The sequence below is a fragment of the Siphateles boraxobius genome, unplaced genomic scaffold (assembly GCF_051911475.1).
Source record: "Siphateles boraxobius isolate OS27281-9 unplaced genomic scaffold, OSU_SipBor_1 107, whole genome shotgun sequence".
Classification (NCBI taxonomy): domain Eukaryota; kingdom Metazoa; phylum Chordata; class Actinopteri; order Cypriniformes; family Leuciscidae; genus Siphateles; species Siphateles boraxobius.
This window is the reverse complement of record NW_027508708.1, coordinates 51,230-64,761: the sequence shown is the minus strand read 5'-3', so window position 1 is coordinate 64,761 and position 13,532 is coordinate 51,230. Positions and strand designations below refer to the sequence as shown.

Genomic DNA, 13,532 nt, shown 5'->3' with positions numbered 1-13,532 from the left:
AAAAACAACCATCCAGACATACAGTGTGACTACTGACTCTAATAAGCCAGCTCTTTTAATGAATCATTCAAAGACTCGCAAACTCATGAGTTACATGTCTGAATCAGCCTGATAAATCACTCACTGAAAGAACTCACTGAATATGGCACCTGAATCTGACTCTTTTGTTTGATTGTTTGTTAATAAATGACATTTAAAATTAATGACAGACAACCTTAAATTAATCAAAGATGATATGATCAGTCTTAGAGAATATTTAAACAAAATTGTGGCTGTCCATCATATGGATTAATCTGATATTACAACCCAAAATACTTCCACCTACAGTATACAAAATTACTTAAACGATATAATTACAACTAAATTACCAAAAACCGCCAAACTATCCTGAATGGTGCAAATGTCAGCAATACAAAATTGACAACTGAAGTAGACTTTATTTCTTTTTAGTGTTAAATTACAGTACACAGCTACACAAATCACTAAAGAACATTGTGTTTCTGGTTTAAGGCAAGAAAACAGAAGATATCATGTATATGCGTTAGTTTAGTAGACATGTAAGGCAGTAATTAGTAAACATCATACTTAAAAAAAACAATATGATTGTTCTGCTTGATATTTAAGACCATAAAAATATAACAGCACAGAAATGGTTTATCTTTGGAGCATGAAAGTTGGTTTGTGTCTTTACATGGTTCTCCTTGAGGCTGAGCTGAGTTTGCTTTTACTGTACAATCCATTTAGTGCAAAAAGTACATTTCAATCAAACCCAAAATCTCAGGACAGTATACAGATGCTTTAGAAATCTAACAGTGTGCGTGTGTGTGTGTGTGTGTGTGTGTGTGTGTGTGTGTGTGTGTGTGTGTGTGTGTGTGTGTGTGTGTGTGTGTGTGTGTGTTTCATTTTTTCTTTTTAATGATTCTGTATAAAAGCTACAACATTACTGGACTTATCATGGAATTTGTGGTTTTCAAGTCTGTTACACTCTATGAACAAAATATGAATAATGTTCCACAAAGTTAATGTGATATCCTATCAAGAACCATGAAATATGAAAAGCATCAAATGTACAAAAGACTTGAAGGCATTAGAAAAATACCATCATACAATGAATGTGAAAACATGAAATATCAAGATACATTAGATTAAAAGAATTAAAGGCCCACATACCGAAGAATCAATAAAGGCCGTCCACTTAAAAGAAGATTGAACGTTTCATAATTCCAATAACTAATATAAATATTTTAAATTTAAATTTATAAGGATCAGACTAGGATCTAATTGCATTGTGACCTTTGATTACATTTTGACTACAATTTGCTCTAATAATTGATGGGAGACATTTTCAGTCACATAAAACTGCAAACAAAACAACCAGAACCTTAAGGGTTGAAATAAACCATATTAAATATCACGTTTCAATAAAAACATCTAGCAGCCCTTTTTATGGTCAAAATGGTAAAATTGTTAATTCAGTTGAGGATTTTATTCCCTATGAGCATTTTATCATGTATAAAAACAGTTTAACTTGTTTTAATGTGATGGTTTGTGTAGATTATTCATAGGCTAGAAACATACTCGGGTATGTAAACGTGAATGCTTGGCCAACGCATTGCAAGCGCGTGGTTTCGTACCGTACATACTGTAACATTTGATCTTGCTATCAATCTATGGTAATAAAAAGCCTTTAGGACTCAAAGGGGTGATCGAGTTACGTTTGTTTTTATTTCATCAGGGCTAGTCGAATATTACAGGCAGGTAAACTGCTATACGCTGGAGTCCGGCTGGGAACCGGCTGCATTAACTCTCTCTTACGCAGTGACGCATGAACTCAAGCTCACGTATCCAGAAATGTGTTTGTTCACATACTTGCGTAGAGTATGTTTCAGGCCTTAGCACTTTCCTAGCCAACAGGGAACGTTCTCAGAACTTTGTCTAATGTTGTGGCAAGGCTCTTTCAAAGTTATGAACAAACGTTCTTCCAGTAACATTAATAGAACGTTCATTCAAAGTTATCAGCGGCCTCATGTACAAAGACTTGCGTTGAATTCATACTAAAACATTGCGTATGGACAAAGCTGTAAATGTGCGTACGCACAAAAAAAACAGATGTATGAATCTCTGCGTACGAAGGATCCCACGCATATTCTCTTTGTACATCCCAATTAACGTAAAAATGAGCGCACATGCACGAGCACAACGCCCCACCCAGTCTCCTCCCTTAATTAAATACATTTAAATATGGTAATGAGTCCACTTTGGCAAAAGAAAGCTTTAAGAAAATGGCTAAAGCAAGCGGCAAGAAACAAAACTTTACAGAAAGTGAATTGGAGGTGCTACTATCGGAGGTAGAAACGAGAAAAAAACATTTATTTGGAACTTTGTCCTCCGGAATTAATAACGGAAGGAAAAAATATGAGTGGGAGAGTTTGGCTGATGCCGTCAATGCAGTGGGATCTGAGAGTCGCACTGTAAATGACCTTAAAAAGAAATGGTCTGATATAAAGGTGGACGTTAAATGGAGAACTGCGACATTTCAGCTGCCCAATCGCCCGCTCTACAACTGACCGAGAGTCAGAATGGGCATCATTGTATCTGCGCTCTCGGTCAGTTTGTGGGTTGGTGAGGGGGGTTAACAGCCACGTCTTTAGTGGATAACCGCTGTCTCCTGAAGGGTTGTTAAATAATTGAATGAAAAAAAAAAAAAATACAATTAGATAGAACCATAACTTTAAATGCATCACTCACCAAGAAGCCACCCATCGCGCACCCTGCCAGCTTGGAGCCTCATCCCAACCACGCTGTTTGTAATGATGTATGAATCATGGGTTGACCCAGGCCACCTTGCCACAATATTTGTTAGGCGCATTTGTGCATCACATATTATCTGCACATTTATTGAATGGAAATGTTTCTGATTCACATATGAAAATTCTTCTTCAGATGGCGCCTTTATAGCAATGTGTGTGCAGTCGATCGCTCCGATTACATTAGGAAAACCGGCTATCACTGCAAATTGCGTTTTAATATTTGGCTGGTCAACTGCATCATATGGGAACCTTATATTCCTGGTAGACATGCGGATGATCCCGACCCATACCGCTGGCATTGCGCGGCTCAAAGACGACTGGCTTATTCCTGAGCGGTCTGCCAGTTCCCTTTGGAAAGAACCAGTTGCGAGGTAAGCAAGTGATGTCAGCACCTGCAAGGGAACGGCTATTGCGTGGCTCCTCGCTGTCTCTCTCTCTCTAGATTCGGACACAACTCAGCACAGAGCTCCAAGAGGATAGCCCTTGGAAATCTGAAACGGCTGATAAGCCAGTCATCATTCTGGGCCAGAAAATCATTGTGGTTCCTAAAAACTCGTTCTCTTCGGATTCTGCCATTAGCAATGTCCTCTAATAAGGCCAAAACTGCCATTGCCATAGACTAAGGGTTCTATCAATTTGCATATGCTTTTATAAGACACTTAACCCTTAGTTGCTCCAGAGGCGTGTGACCTCTGACAAATATAGCATTGTAAGTCGCTTTGGATAAAAGTGTCAGCTAAATGAATAAGTGTAAGTGTAAGTGTATATGTTCTAATTTAATTGCATATTGATAGAATATTCCCATAAGGCTTGTGTGACAATAGGTCAATTATTTTATAAATTGCTGATTAATAGCAATGCTTCCCACAGGTGGTAGTGCGATAGACTTGTAGAACAATTTGTTGTGTAATGTTTGCAACTTAACTTCATTGCCTGTAAGAGTCGCCAACGGACAAAAACTATGAGAAATGTACGTACGCCAGACATGAAATTGGCGTGGAGGAACGCACATTCTCACGTTAATTTCACTGTTAGTACATCCGACCGTGAGCGTGAAAGCTGGCATACGCAAAGTTTTTGTGTGTACGCAAGATTGATACATGAGGCCCCTGGTCTTTAATAATGTTCTTAAAACTTTTGCACAAAAACGTTATTTGTACATTTTTCCTGGAACTTTGTTCTGAAATGTTTCAGTTGGACGTTCGTCTAACGTTTTTTCAAATGTTACTTGTTTCAGAGCATTTAGGAAACATTCAAAAGTAACGTTGCCATAATGTTTGCAGAATGATACAATGGAATGTTCCCTGAACATTCACATAACCAAGAAAAATGTTTTTTAAACATTTAAAAAAACAAACTGTACATTTCGAATGTTGAGAAAACATACTGAAATAACGTTTTCATAGCCTAATGGGAACGTTAGCAAAACGTTCTTAGAACATATTTTGTTAGCTGGGTTTTCGTCATTAGTAAAGTTCTTGGAGGCAGTGGCACATTTTTTAAAAGAGAACAACTGAGGGAAATGAATATAATAAAAAGAAGAGTTGAGCACATAAATCGGTGTGAAGAACTGTACAATATGAAGGCAAAGGCAGTGTGCACTGGCGAGAGGCTTTACGTTCACCCTAACGGCACGTCTTCGTCAGTGGAATGTAAGGACAGAAACTCTGAGGCTGCTGACGTCAGTAGGGTGTGTGCGATATGGAGCGTGAGCGAGTTAGAGGACCGTGACGCATCTCCTTACTCGTCACGCTGTCCTCGCTCCGTGTCTTTCCCTGCTCCTCTTTCATGAACAGATCCATCATGAGGATCTTCTCCTTATGGATCTGTAAACTGATGTCTTTGGGAATATCTGGGATTATCCAGTCCACAACATCACTCATCAACATCACCACGTTCTGCACAAATAAATCACAAGTTCACCAGAATTTAGCATGATTTTAACTGATGTTCTGTACACACTTGATTTTTGATCGACTTATCGCATTTTTTTTCCTTTGGAAAAAATTTAAGGTAGCACTGCACTTATACTGTGAGTCTCGCACAGATGAGCCTTTAGATATTAGACATTCACCTGAAAGACAATGACAAATGCTAGTCTGGCTGCCAACACAGCCCAGAACTCCTTCGAGATGTCGTATGGTGTCGGAGACCACGGAGGCTCTCTGTAGTCTTTATACCTGGAGGAGAATGTCATTAAACGTGTGTAGAGTGGTAATGGAGCTGTTCTGATTGTATGCTCTTCATACCTGCAGATGTCCACTCGGAAGCCCAGGTGGAACGGCTCCACTGGGGCGGTGCCGTTCTGGAAGTGACTGACATTAAAGTAAGACAGCGTGTGGTTGACGAAGCCGTGCATCGAGCCGTCCGGACTGTACATGTACTGATAAACCAGCCTTGGAATGAAGTCTGAAGTGAAGGAGATCACAAATGCCTGCAGGAAAGATGACAGTTTATAAGAAGTTTTCGACATGTTATTCTACAAAGGTGGCGTATTAATGGGAGCAGAAAAAGTAAAAATAAATAAATAAATTTAGAAAAATACTAAGTTATGAACTAATGAATCATGATTAATGTGTAGAATCTTTAGCTTTTAGAGTTTTACTACTTCTGAACAGTTTTACAACCTTAACTTGACTCGAGGTCATTTTTTACTTTTCAAGTGAAGCTTGTCAAAAACAGGAACAGTGCAAACATAAACTGTTGTAATGTGACTTTTAGAGTATTTGTGGAGTAACTTAAGTTTATACTGTTCTGCCTCTACTTTCTAGTTTTAGTCAGTTAATAAGTTAAAGTGAAATATGGAAATTGCGTTTGTCGAGGTACATCTCTGGATCGGATGGTACATGATATGATTCTCGGTGTGAACGGAAGTCACACATTGGTAAGTGCATTTTTTTTAACAGAGACAGAGTCCATTGCTTTTATTGTTTTTGGTTGTTTTGTTCATTTATTGCGGATATTTAAAATGTTTTCCATTTTCGGTGTTAAATATTCTTTAGAAATAAAATTTTATTGATATTTGAAAAGGTGTACCTGCATTATTATGGCCTTATCATTATTTTAGATGAAAATGGTCTCAGAACGACAATATTATCGTTTATTATCAATATTATCGTTTATCGCAATAATTTCTTGGACAATTTATCGTCCAGCAAAATTTGTTATCGTGACAGGCCTAGGCTAGCGTAAACGTCACTCGGGACAGTTGGGCCAACTATCACTTGCCCGATTATGCCAGTGCTGCATCACGAAAGAGCTCAATTCAATACTGAGAGGATTTTTGCTCCCCTTTCCTTCCAAGCATCTCATGCCCTTCTCAGGGACCACTATATCATATTGACATGTGCCAGTCTGGGACCTTCCAATACAGAGGCCAGATCCCAGGCCGGTGCCCTCGTGCAGACTGCAGGCCTCAGCCTCAAGACACCACAGAGGAAGCGTGTCACCAGCGGATTCCTCCCCGAACACTCATCATCCAAAGGAAGGATGGGAAGCAGCTATGGCCTCCATGGAGACCTTTAAGGTGGACGGGGATAACCCTGCGGAGAACCGTTCCTGCAGGAACTCTACCACTGTACCAACTGTACCAACTGGGCACCAATCGTCCAGCTGTTGACTCTTGCACCATGATGTGAACACTCTCTAAAGTGAAACACTAAAGTTTCCTCATGGAGGGAGCTCTGGAGTGAAGAATCTCTCAGTTTCCCCTCAGCTTCCAGCTTTGGGAGGGGTTGAAGGATTAAGCCCCTGCCTGAAACAAAAGGTCCCTCCTGATCAGAATCTCCCAAAGGGAGCCGTCGAGGAGGAACATTAGGTCTGAGAACGTCCTGGTTGCGTATGCAACCCTGAAGGAGGGAACGGAGGACGTAGTCGACGGTCGACTGAATTGGGATCTCGCTAGAGAGCCTGTCTTCTTCGAGTACTATTGAACGAGCCAATGTAATTGGCGTGCGTGATTCGCATCACACACTCCGCCCCCGCGGCGCGGGTATAAATACGGAAGTGGATGCACGCACTAGTTGCTTTTCGCTGAGGAGCCGAGAGTAATCCGGGGTCAGCGGTGGTCCAGCGGCAGTGGCAAGGGGACTACGTCCTCCGTTCCCTCCTTCAGGGAACGGTGGGTTGCATACGCAACCAGGACGTTCCCTTTCAGTCGAGAACGTCAGACGTAGTCGACGGTCGACTGAATTGGGATCACCCATTGATCAACGCCACTAACGCTGCCACCTTCCAGTGCCTAAACCAAAGCCTCCTGATGCCCCCGCAAACTTAAGGCGGGGAAGGACAGGGCTTAGGCCAGGGAAGTCACTGCTGTTCCTACAGGACCACTGGGAAAGCGTTCCCCGTACGTTGGAAGGAAGGGACGCTGCGGAAGCCACATCCAACCCAGAGGGAGGTAATGTGGAGAATACACATATGAACTGGGCGGAAACCGGGCAGTCTAACATATGGAATGTCACTGGGATGGCTCCAGCCTAAGACGGGGGGAGACACACCGGACAGTGACGGCAGAGAGACTCTGCCGAGGGAAGACACGGGCTCACCGCAGGGAGCCGTATCGTGGAAGAATACACATATGGGGTCACCGAAGGGACCGCAACATATGGACCCAGCCTAACACAGGTTCCACACTGCTTACGAGTGGTAGGCCTAACACCAGATGTTCCGCACGTCCGACGTCGGAGGGGTGCGGAGGAACTCAACAGGGTTCAATTTTAAGGGAACTCAACTGGAGTAGAAAGGCGCACGTATCCAGTCCAAGGAGGGGAATGGCGCAGCAAGCCGACACTTGAACCGGGCTCACGGTGAAACTGGCTTCATGAGAAGGGAGCCCACGTGAGGCAGCGGTTCAACTAGGTGTCGTCCAGCCCCCAACTCTAGAATCTGTTTTAGCAAAGCATATCGTCAACGCCCAGGCGGAGCACTTTACACTCATCATAGAGGAGCTCAACACCTAAGTGGACATGTTGCATCTCGGATCTTTGCCGAAATGAAGGCAAGCACTAAGTGCAACTTTGCATGGAAACAGCCTTCCCTCTCTGCTGAATTCCAACAGATATTTGAAGAGCAGGTTGTGGCGAACAGGACGGCCGAGGGACGTGAGAGAACGGCGCGAGGCCGGTGGTGCGATTGCTAATGAGCAACACCTGTATAGCACACCGGTCTCGCATCTCTCACGGAGGAGCGGAAGCATAAAGGGGGAGCGACGACATTAATGATCGAGAGAGGAGCAGGCCTGATTTTAGTTGTTCTGGTTTTTGTATTTGTGTTTTATTTTAGCCAGCAGTCGTCCGCGAGGGGCTGCTGGCCGTTATGTTTATTTTGAGTAAGCCAGCAGTCGTCCGCGAGGGGCTGCTGGCGGTATTTTAGTTTGTTTATTTTATTTTAAATAAAGTTTATTTCGATTGTTCGCCGGTTCCCGCCTCCTTCTTCCCTGAACATTGCTACACTGGTGCCGAAACCCGGGAAGAGGGAGGAACGCGCTGTCAGAGAGTCCTCGCCGCTGTGGGGAATCCGCGGTGCCATCGAGCGGGTGCGCGAGTCGCCGCCGCTCGCCGTGGGCCGGAGCCTGCTGCCATCCGCCGGGCAGGGGAGGAGCAGGGAGCGGGGGACTCGCGGCCATGGACGCTCGAGGCGGTGCGCTGGAGTGAGTTGCCGGGGGGACGGCCGAGCTCGCTGCCGGCCGCCTGGGAGTTGGAGGGGCGGCTGCCGTCCGGGAGGGAGCGGGGGAGTCGCCGCCGCTCGCCGTGGGCCGGAGCCTGCTGCCGTCCACCAGCAAAGGGGAGGAGCAGGGAGCGGGGGACTCCTGCCGTCTGCCCTAGATCCCAAGGAACCGTCGCCGTCCACCGGGCGGCGGAGGAGTGTCGAGCCGTCCACCGAGGGCTACCCAGCGTCACCGCCAGGCACCGCGGAGGAGATCGCCCAGCTGGTGGAGGACCATGATGGCAGCGCGTTGTGGGAACCGGACCATGTTTTTTTTTTCTTTTTTTTTTTCCTCTCTCCCCTCTCTCGATCTGTCGCTCCTCATGCTTCCGTCTCCGTTTCCCTCCGCTTGTCGGTCCATACCCCCCAGGGATCGCCGCCGCCGGGGGGGAGTGGGCACAGGCTCGTGGGTACCCCCCGGCCTGTGAGGGGCGATGGGGGTATGTGGCGAACAGGACGGCCGAGGGACGTGAGAGAACGGCGCGAGGCCGGTGGTGCGATTGCTAATGAGCAACACCTGTATAGCACACCGGTCTCGCATCTCTCACGGAGGAGCGGAAGCATAAAGGGGGAGCGACGACATTAATGATCGAGAGAGGAGCAGGCCTGATTTTAGTTGTTCTGGTTTTTGTATTTGTGTTTTATTTTAGCCAGCAGTCGTCCGCGAGGGGCTGCTGGCCGTTATGTTTATTTTGAGTAAGCCAGCAGTCGTCCGCGAGGGGCTGCTGGCGGTATTTTAGTTTGTTTATTTTATTTTAAATAAAGTTTATTTCGATTGTTCGCCGGTTCCCGCCTCCTTCTTCCCTGAACATTGCTACACAGGTCTATGACTTGCATGCTGTACACGTCCAAGCGAACGGACAGAGAAGCCAGGGCTGGATCTGCCTCCTCCAGGGCAGCGCTTGCAGGCTCACCACCTGCTCCTATTACGGGAGAGGTAGGAACCTTGGGCGTAAATCCGAGCCGGGGTCTCAGCTTGTGAGAGTTAGCCGGCCCAGACTCCAGGCACAATACGTTGACCGAAAGCGAGCAAGTCCCTACCCTCTAGTAGAAACCACGCGAGCAGGAGAACTGATATAACAGAATTTTTAACTCACTGCCTGCAGTGGCTCAGGGGCGGTCTCTGCAGTGCAGTCGCACCAGGGACAAGGCCCAAGAGGATAAAGAGGGACACAAGGATTTACAAGACCTTGCTCCTCAGGAACCTGACGATCAGAACGTGCTTCTGCATACTTCTGCAACACGATGAGCGTCGTTTAAACACAGAGGCAACATCATTTTGAGGGTGAAGGAAAACAGCCTACTGCAACCCATTTTGCAGGAAAGAGAGCGCTGAAGTGATCGAAAGCTTTCAGGATCTCCTCTGGAGAGAAGACGCACTCAACGACTAGGTTCCACTTCTAAAGGCGTAAGCACGCTACCCAATTCTAGGGGGTGCTCGCAGAAGTGATGGTAACTATCACATGTTCTTGTGATAGCCACCTGAACCTCCGCGTTCAGATGTAAGACCGCCCGGAATCTCCGGGGGAAGAACGCGTGTGCCATCGTGCCCCGTCCCCGAAAGAGTTTTCAGGGGAAGTCAGGAAGGCTGTTGAAGGGAACCAGGTCTAGTTGGGCCAATAAGGGGCAACTATAAAGACCTGTTCCTCTCCTGACTTGGCACGTAGGTGCAAGCGACGGGCGCAAAAGACAGGAGCATTGCTCAACACAACATGTGAAGATCACTGGGCTTCAGGAGCATTTTCTGCTCAGCACTTGGGTGTGACAAGTTCACTGAGCTTCAGGAGCATTCCTGCTCAACACCTGAGTGTGATAAACTCACCGAGCTTCAGGAGCATTTCTGCTCAACACTTGAGTGCGAAGAACTTCACTGAGCGACAGGAGCATTTCTGCTCAGCACTTGAGTGTGACAAGTTCACTGAGCTTCAGGAGCATTACTGCTCAACACCTGAGTGTGATAAACTCACTGAGCTGCAGGAGCATTTCTGCTCAACACTTGAGTGCGAAGAACTTCACTGAGCACCAGGAGCATTTCTGCTCAGCACTGCGTGTGACGAATTCACTGAGCTACCTGTGATGAACTCACAGAGCTACAGGAGCATTGCTGCTCAACACCTGAGTGCGATGAACTTCACTGAGTTTCAGGAGCAATTCTGCTCAACATGAAGAGTGATGATTTCACTGACTTGAGCAGGCGCAAGGCGACCATGAGTCGCAGTCACTTTTAGAAGGCTCACTGGGGTTAAACGCACTTCTGCGGGCCCCTGGGGCAGCTGAGACCCAGTGTTTGTCCAAGGGTAGTCCGCTCGGTTTACCCAAACACTGGCGGAAAAATAAAACCGGGGGGGCAACTGAGCGGCCCCGGAATGGTCATGACCCAGCCGGATCCAGGGGATGGAGTCTCCACTTGCCCTGGCTATAACTGTCGTGAGGCTCAATGGCGGCACGATTGAGTAAGCGGGAGGAGTGGAACAAGGCGCCCTCAGAAGCGTCTGACTCCAAGGAGGAGGTGACGGGTGAGTTTGTGACATGCAGGGGAAGCTTGCGCAACGGTCGCAATGTCTAACAACTCGAGGCACGAATGCCCGTGTAGTCGGGGGTCGCCCAGGCCCCCGTTAAAACACGCCCTTTGTACATGGCCCCTCTGTTGAAGAGGGTTTGGCAGCAGACCGGGATGAACTATAGTCACACAGGGTGAGCTGCTCTGCCATGGTCACCTCGGGACTCAATCGTGAAGCTAGCGCTGAAGCGGTCACATATGGAGGAAGCCAAAGGCTGCGACTACCATATACCCCAGGAGCCTCTGAAAGTTCTTTCAGTGGGACCCTTTCTCACTTCAACACCAGCTGAACACATTCTCATTGGAGAGACATGTTGGACCGAGTACCTCTCCAAAACTAAAAAAGAGATACTCAGCCCGTGGGCGAGATTACTCTCTTCCAGTTGACCTGAAGACCCAACGGGCTCTGTTGGAGCACTCGAGGGGAAGGACACTGTACTGATACTCCACCCTTAGACGCAACACACAGGATGGCCTGCGGTGCGGGAGGTAGAGATCTGAAGCACATGTCTTTCAGGTCAAAGCTGCAGACCAATCTTGGGCCAAGATGGTCACGACCCACCACCTAGTAGCACGAAGAACGAGTTTACAACTGGCCTTCGTACCGGCTGGAGGAGCGGCTATATCAAATCCTTCGCCAGCAGGATAAGATAAGCACGCACAAGTCAGGAGCACTGCTCAACACTCGGTGTGATGAATATCACTGAATTTTCAGGAGCACGTCTGCTCAACACCTAATGTGATGACTATCACTGACTTGAGCGGGGTAGCCGAGCCTGAGGTGGGGCAGCAAAGTAGAGAGAGTGGTGTTAGTGTGCTGTGCAACACTTACCTGTCTCCACAAGCGGCAGGGGGCGCGTGAGAAGGCGGATGACCGGGTCCTCGAACGCACCAAGCTGCCTGCTAGTGACCAAGGGGGAGCTGAGGGGTGTAAGGCTATACAGGGTCACACCCGCCAGACTGGCCCTCTTGGGACCCAGGAACAGATGAAATTGCTCTCTCTCTGAAGTGTGGGTACCGCTTGCTCCGCTTTTTTTTTCTTTCCTTTTTTTTTAGGGAGCCAGCGGCGGAACAGACACACACACAAACAAAGGCTCCACCCGGCCTTCACCCGGGGGGAGGGAGTGATCAAGGCCACTCCAAGAGCATCTCATCCATTCCTGGGCGGCCTGCTCCGGAATGCTTTCGCTGTCGCTTGCCACCTGGCTTGGCAGCGCCTGGAGCGGGCTGGGCGTCTCTACTGCGGCCGGCTCCATGCTGAGGCCTGGGTGGAGGCTGCTGCGGAGGGCCAGCAGGAGCGGCGGCCGGGGAACGCCCACGGCGACGAGCAGGCGGAGGAGCTGCCACCGGCGGCGGGTGGAGGCAGCAGCTGGCCACCGGGGCAGGATGTGCCGGATGACCTCCGTCTGCGCTTGAGCGGCAGAGAACTGTTTGATGCAGTTCTCCACCGCGTCGCCGACCAGCCCAACCTGGGAAATTGGGGAGACCAGGAACCGAACCTTGTCCGCATCCGCCATACCAACCAGGCTGAGCCAACGAAGGCGCTACTGGACCACCAAGGTGGACATCGCCAGACCGATCACGCACGCTACGACACCCGTACCCCGGAGGGTGAGGTCGGATGCAGTGCGGTGCTCACCTATGAGCGCACGGTCTGGATTACCCTCGTGCATGCCATGGGTGCCCTAGCCTGCAGCAACGCCATGGCACGCAAGAGGAAGGGGCTTGCCCACAGGCCTTGTAAGCTCTGCCCGTCGGAACAGACGAAACTCACAGGCCTTAGGGGGGAGACGAGGATCCCCCCAAAAGGCAGCGGCCGCCGGACACAGGTGCACCTGTGTCGACAGACCGCTCCAATGGAGGGACACCTCGCAACCCTTCACCGTTCCTCCATCAAGGGTAATGAGGGGGAAAAGCTATTCAGGCAGTTTCTGGCAGAGAAAGATGCTGTTCACCACCTGATAAGCTCTCCATGCATTTCGGGAAAGAAAGGCACTGGGGCGGCGAGCTGAGAACCAGCGCGGCCCGCCACAAGATACCAAACTCCAGATTCCAACCGAGACTGAACGGGACACGGTGGAGGTTCCACTCGAGCCCGGCAGCCTCGGCGGCCCGTTTCAGCATAGCTGATAATTCTGGATCCGGCTCGGGCAACATTGAACTCCCGGAGGGAGACAATGCAGCCGAGTCATCATCTCTAGAAGTCAGCTCACCCTCCGATGCTGCAATCGGCGTCCTGTCCTCCAGGGGAGCCCTGAGTGAAACCGCTGGCCCACCCATTACAGATGGACCAGCAGACAACACAGGAGGCTCCAGTGGTTGCAGTGGAAGGGAGGAGTGAGGAGCCCACAGGGAATGTTTACCGGGCGGGACATCCAACACTATCCTCCGGTCACCCATCCCACACAGCACCCGAGGGTGGGGCATGGTAATGGGGACTCGCTCCCCGCGAACGA

General features: G+C 48.4%; 1 protein-coding gene across 1 annotated transcript in view; it reads right to left on the bottom strand.

The window, feature by feature from the left end:
- Positions 1-417: 417 nt before the first annotated feature.
- Positions 418-13,532, bottom strand: part of LOC143756324 (anoctamin-1-like) — a 60,230-nt gene continuing 47,115 nt past the window's right edge. The window contains exons 23-25 of the mRNA XM_077247175.1: positions 5,060-5,244; positions 4,885-4,990; positions 418-4,708 (exon numbers count right to left, since the gene is read on the bottom strand). Coding sequence (XP_077103290.1) covers positions 4,493-4,708; positions 4,885-4,990; positions 5,060-5,244 — 507 coding nt within the window. The 3' untranslated portion in view covers positions 418-4,492. The remainder of the gene's footprint in view (positions 4,709-4,884; positions 4,991-5,059; positions 5,245-13,532) is intronic.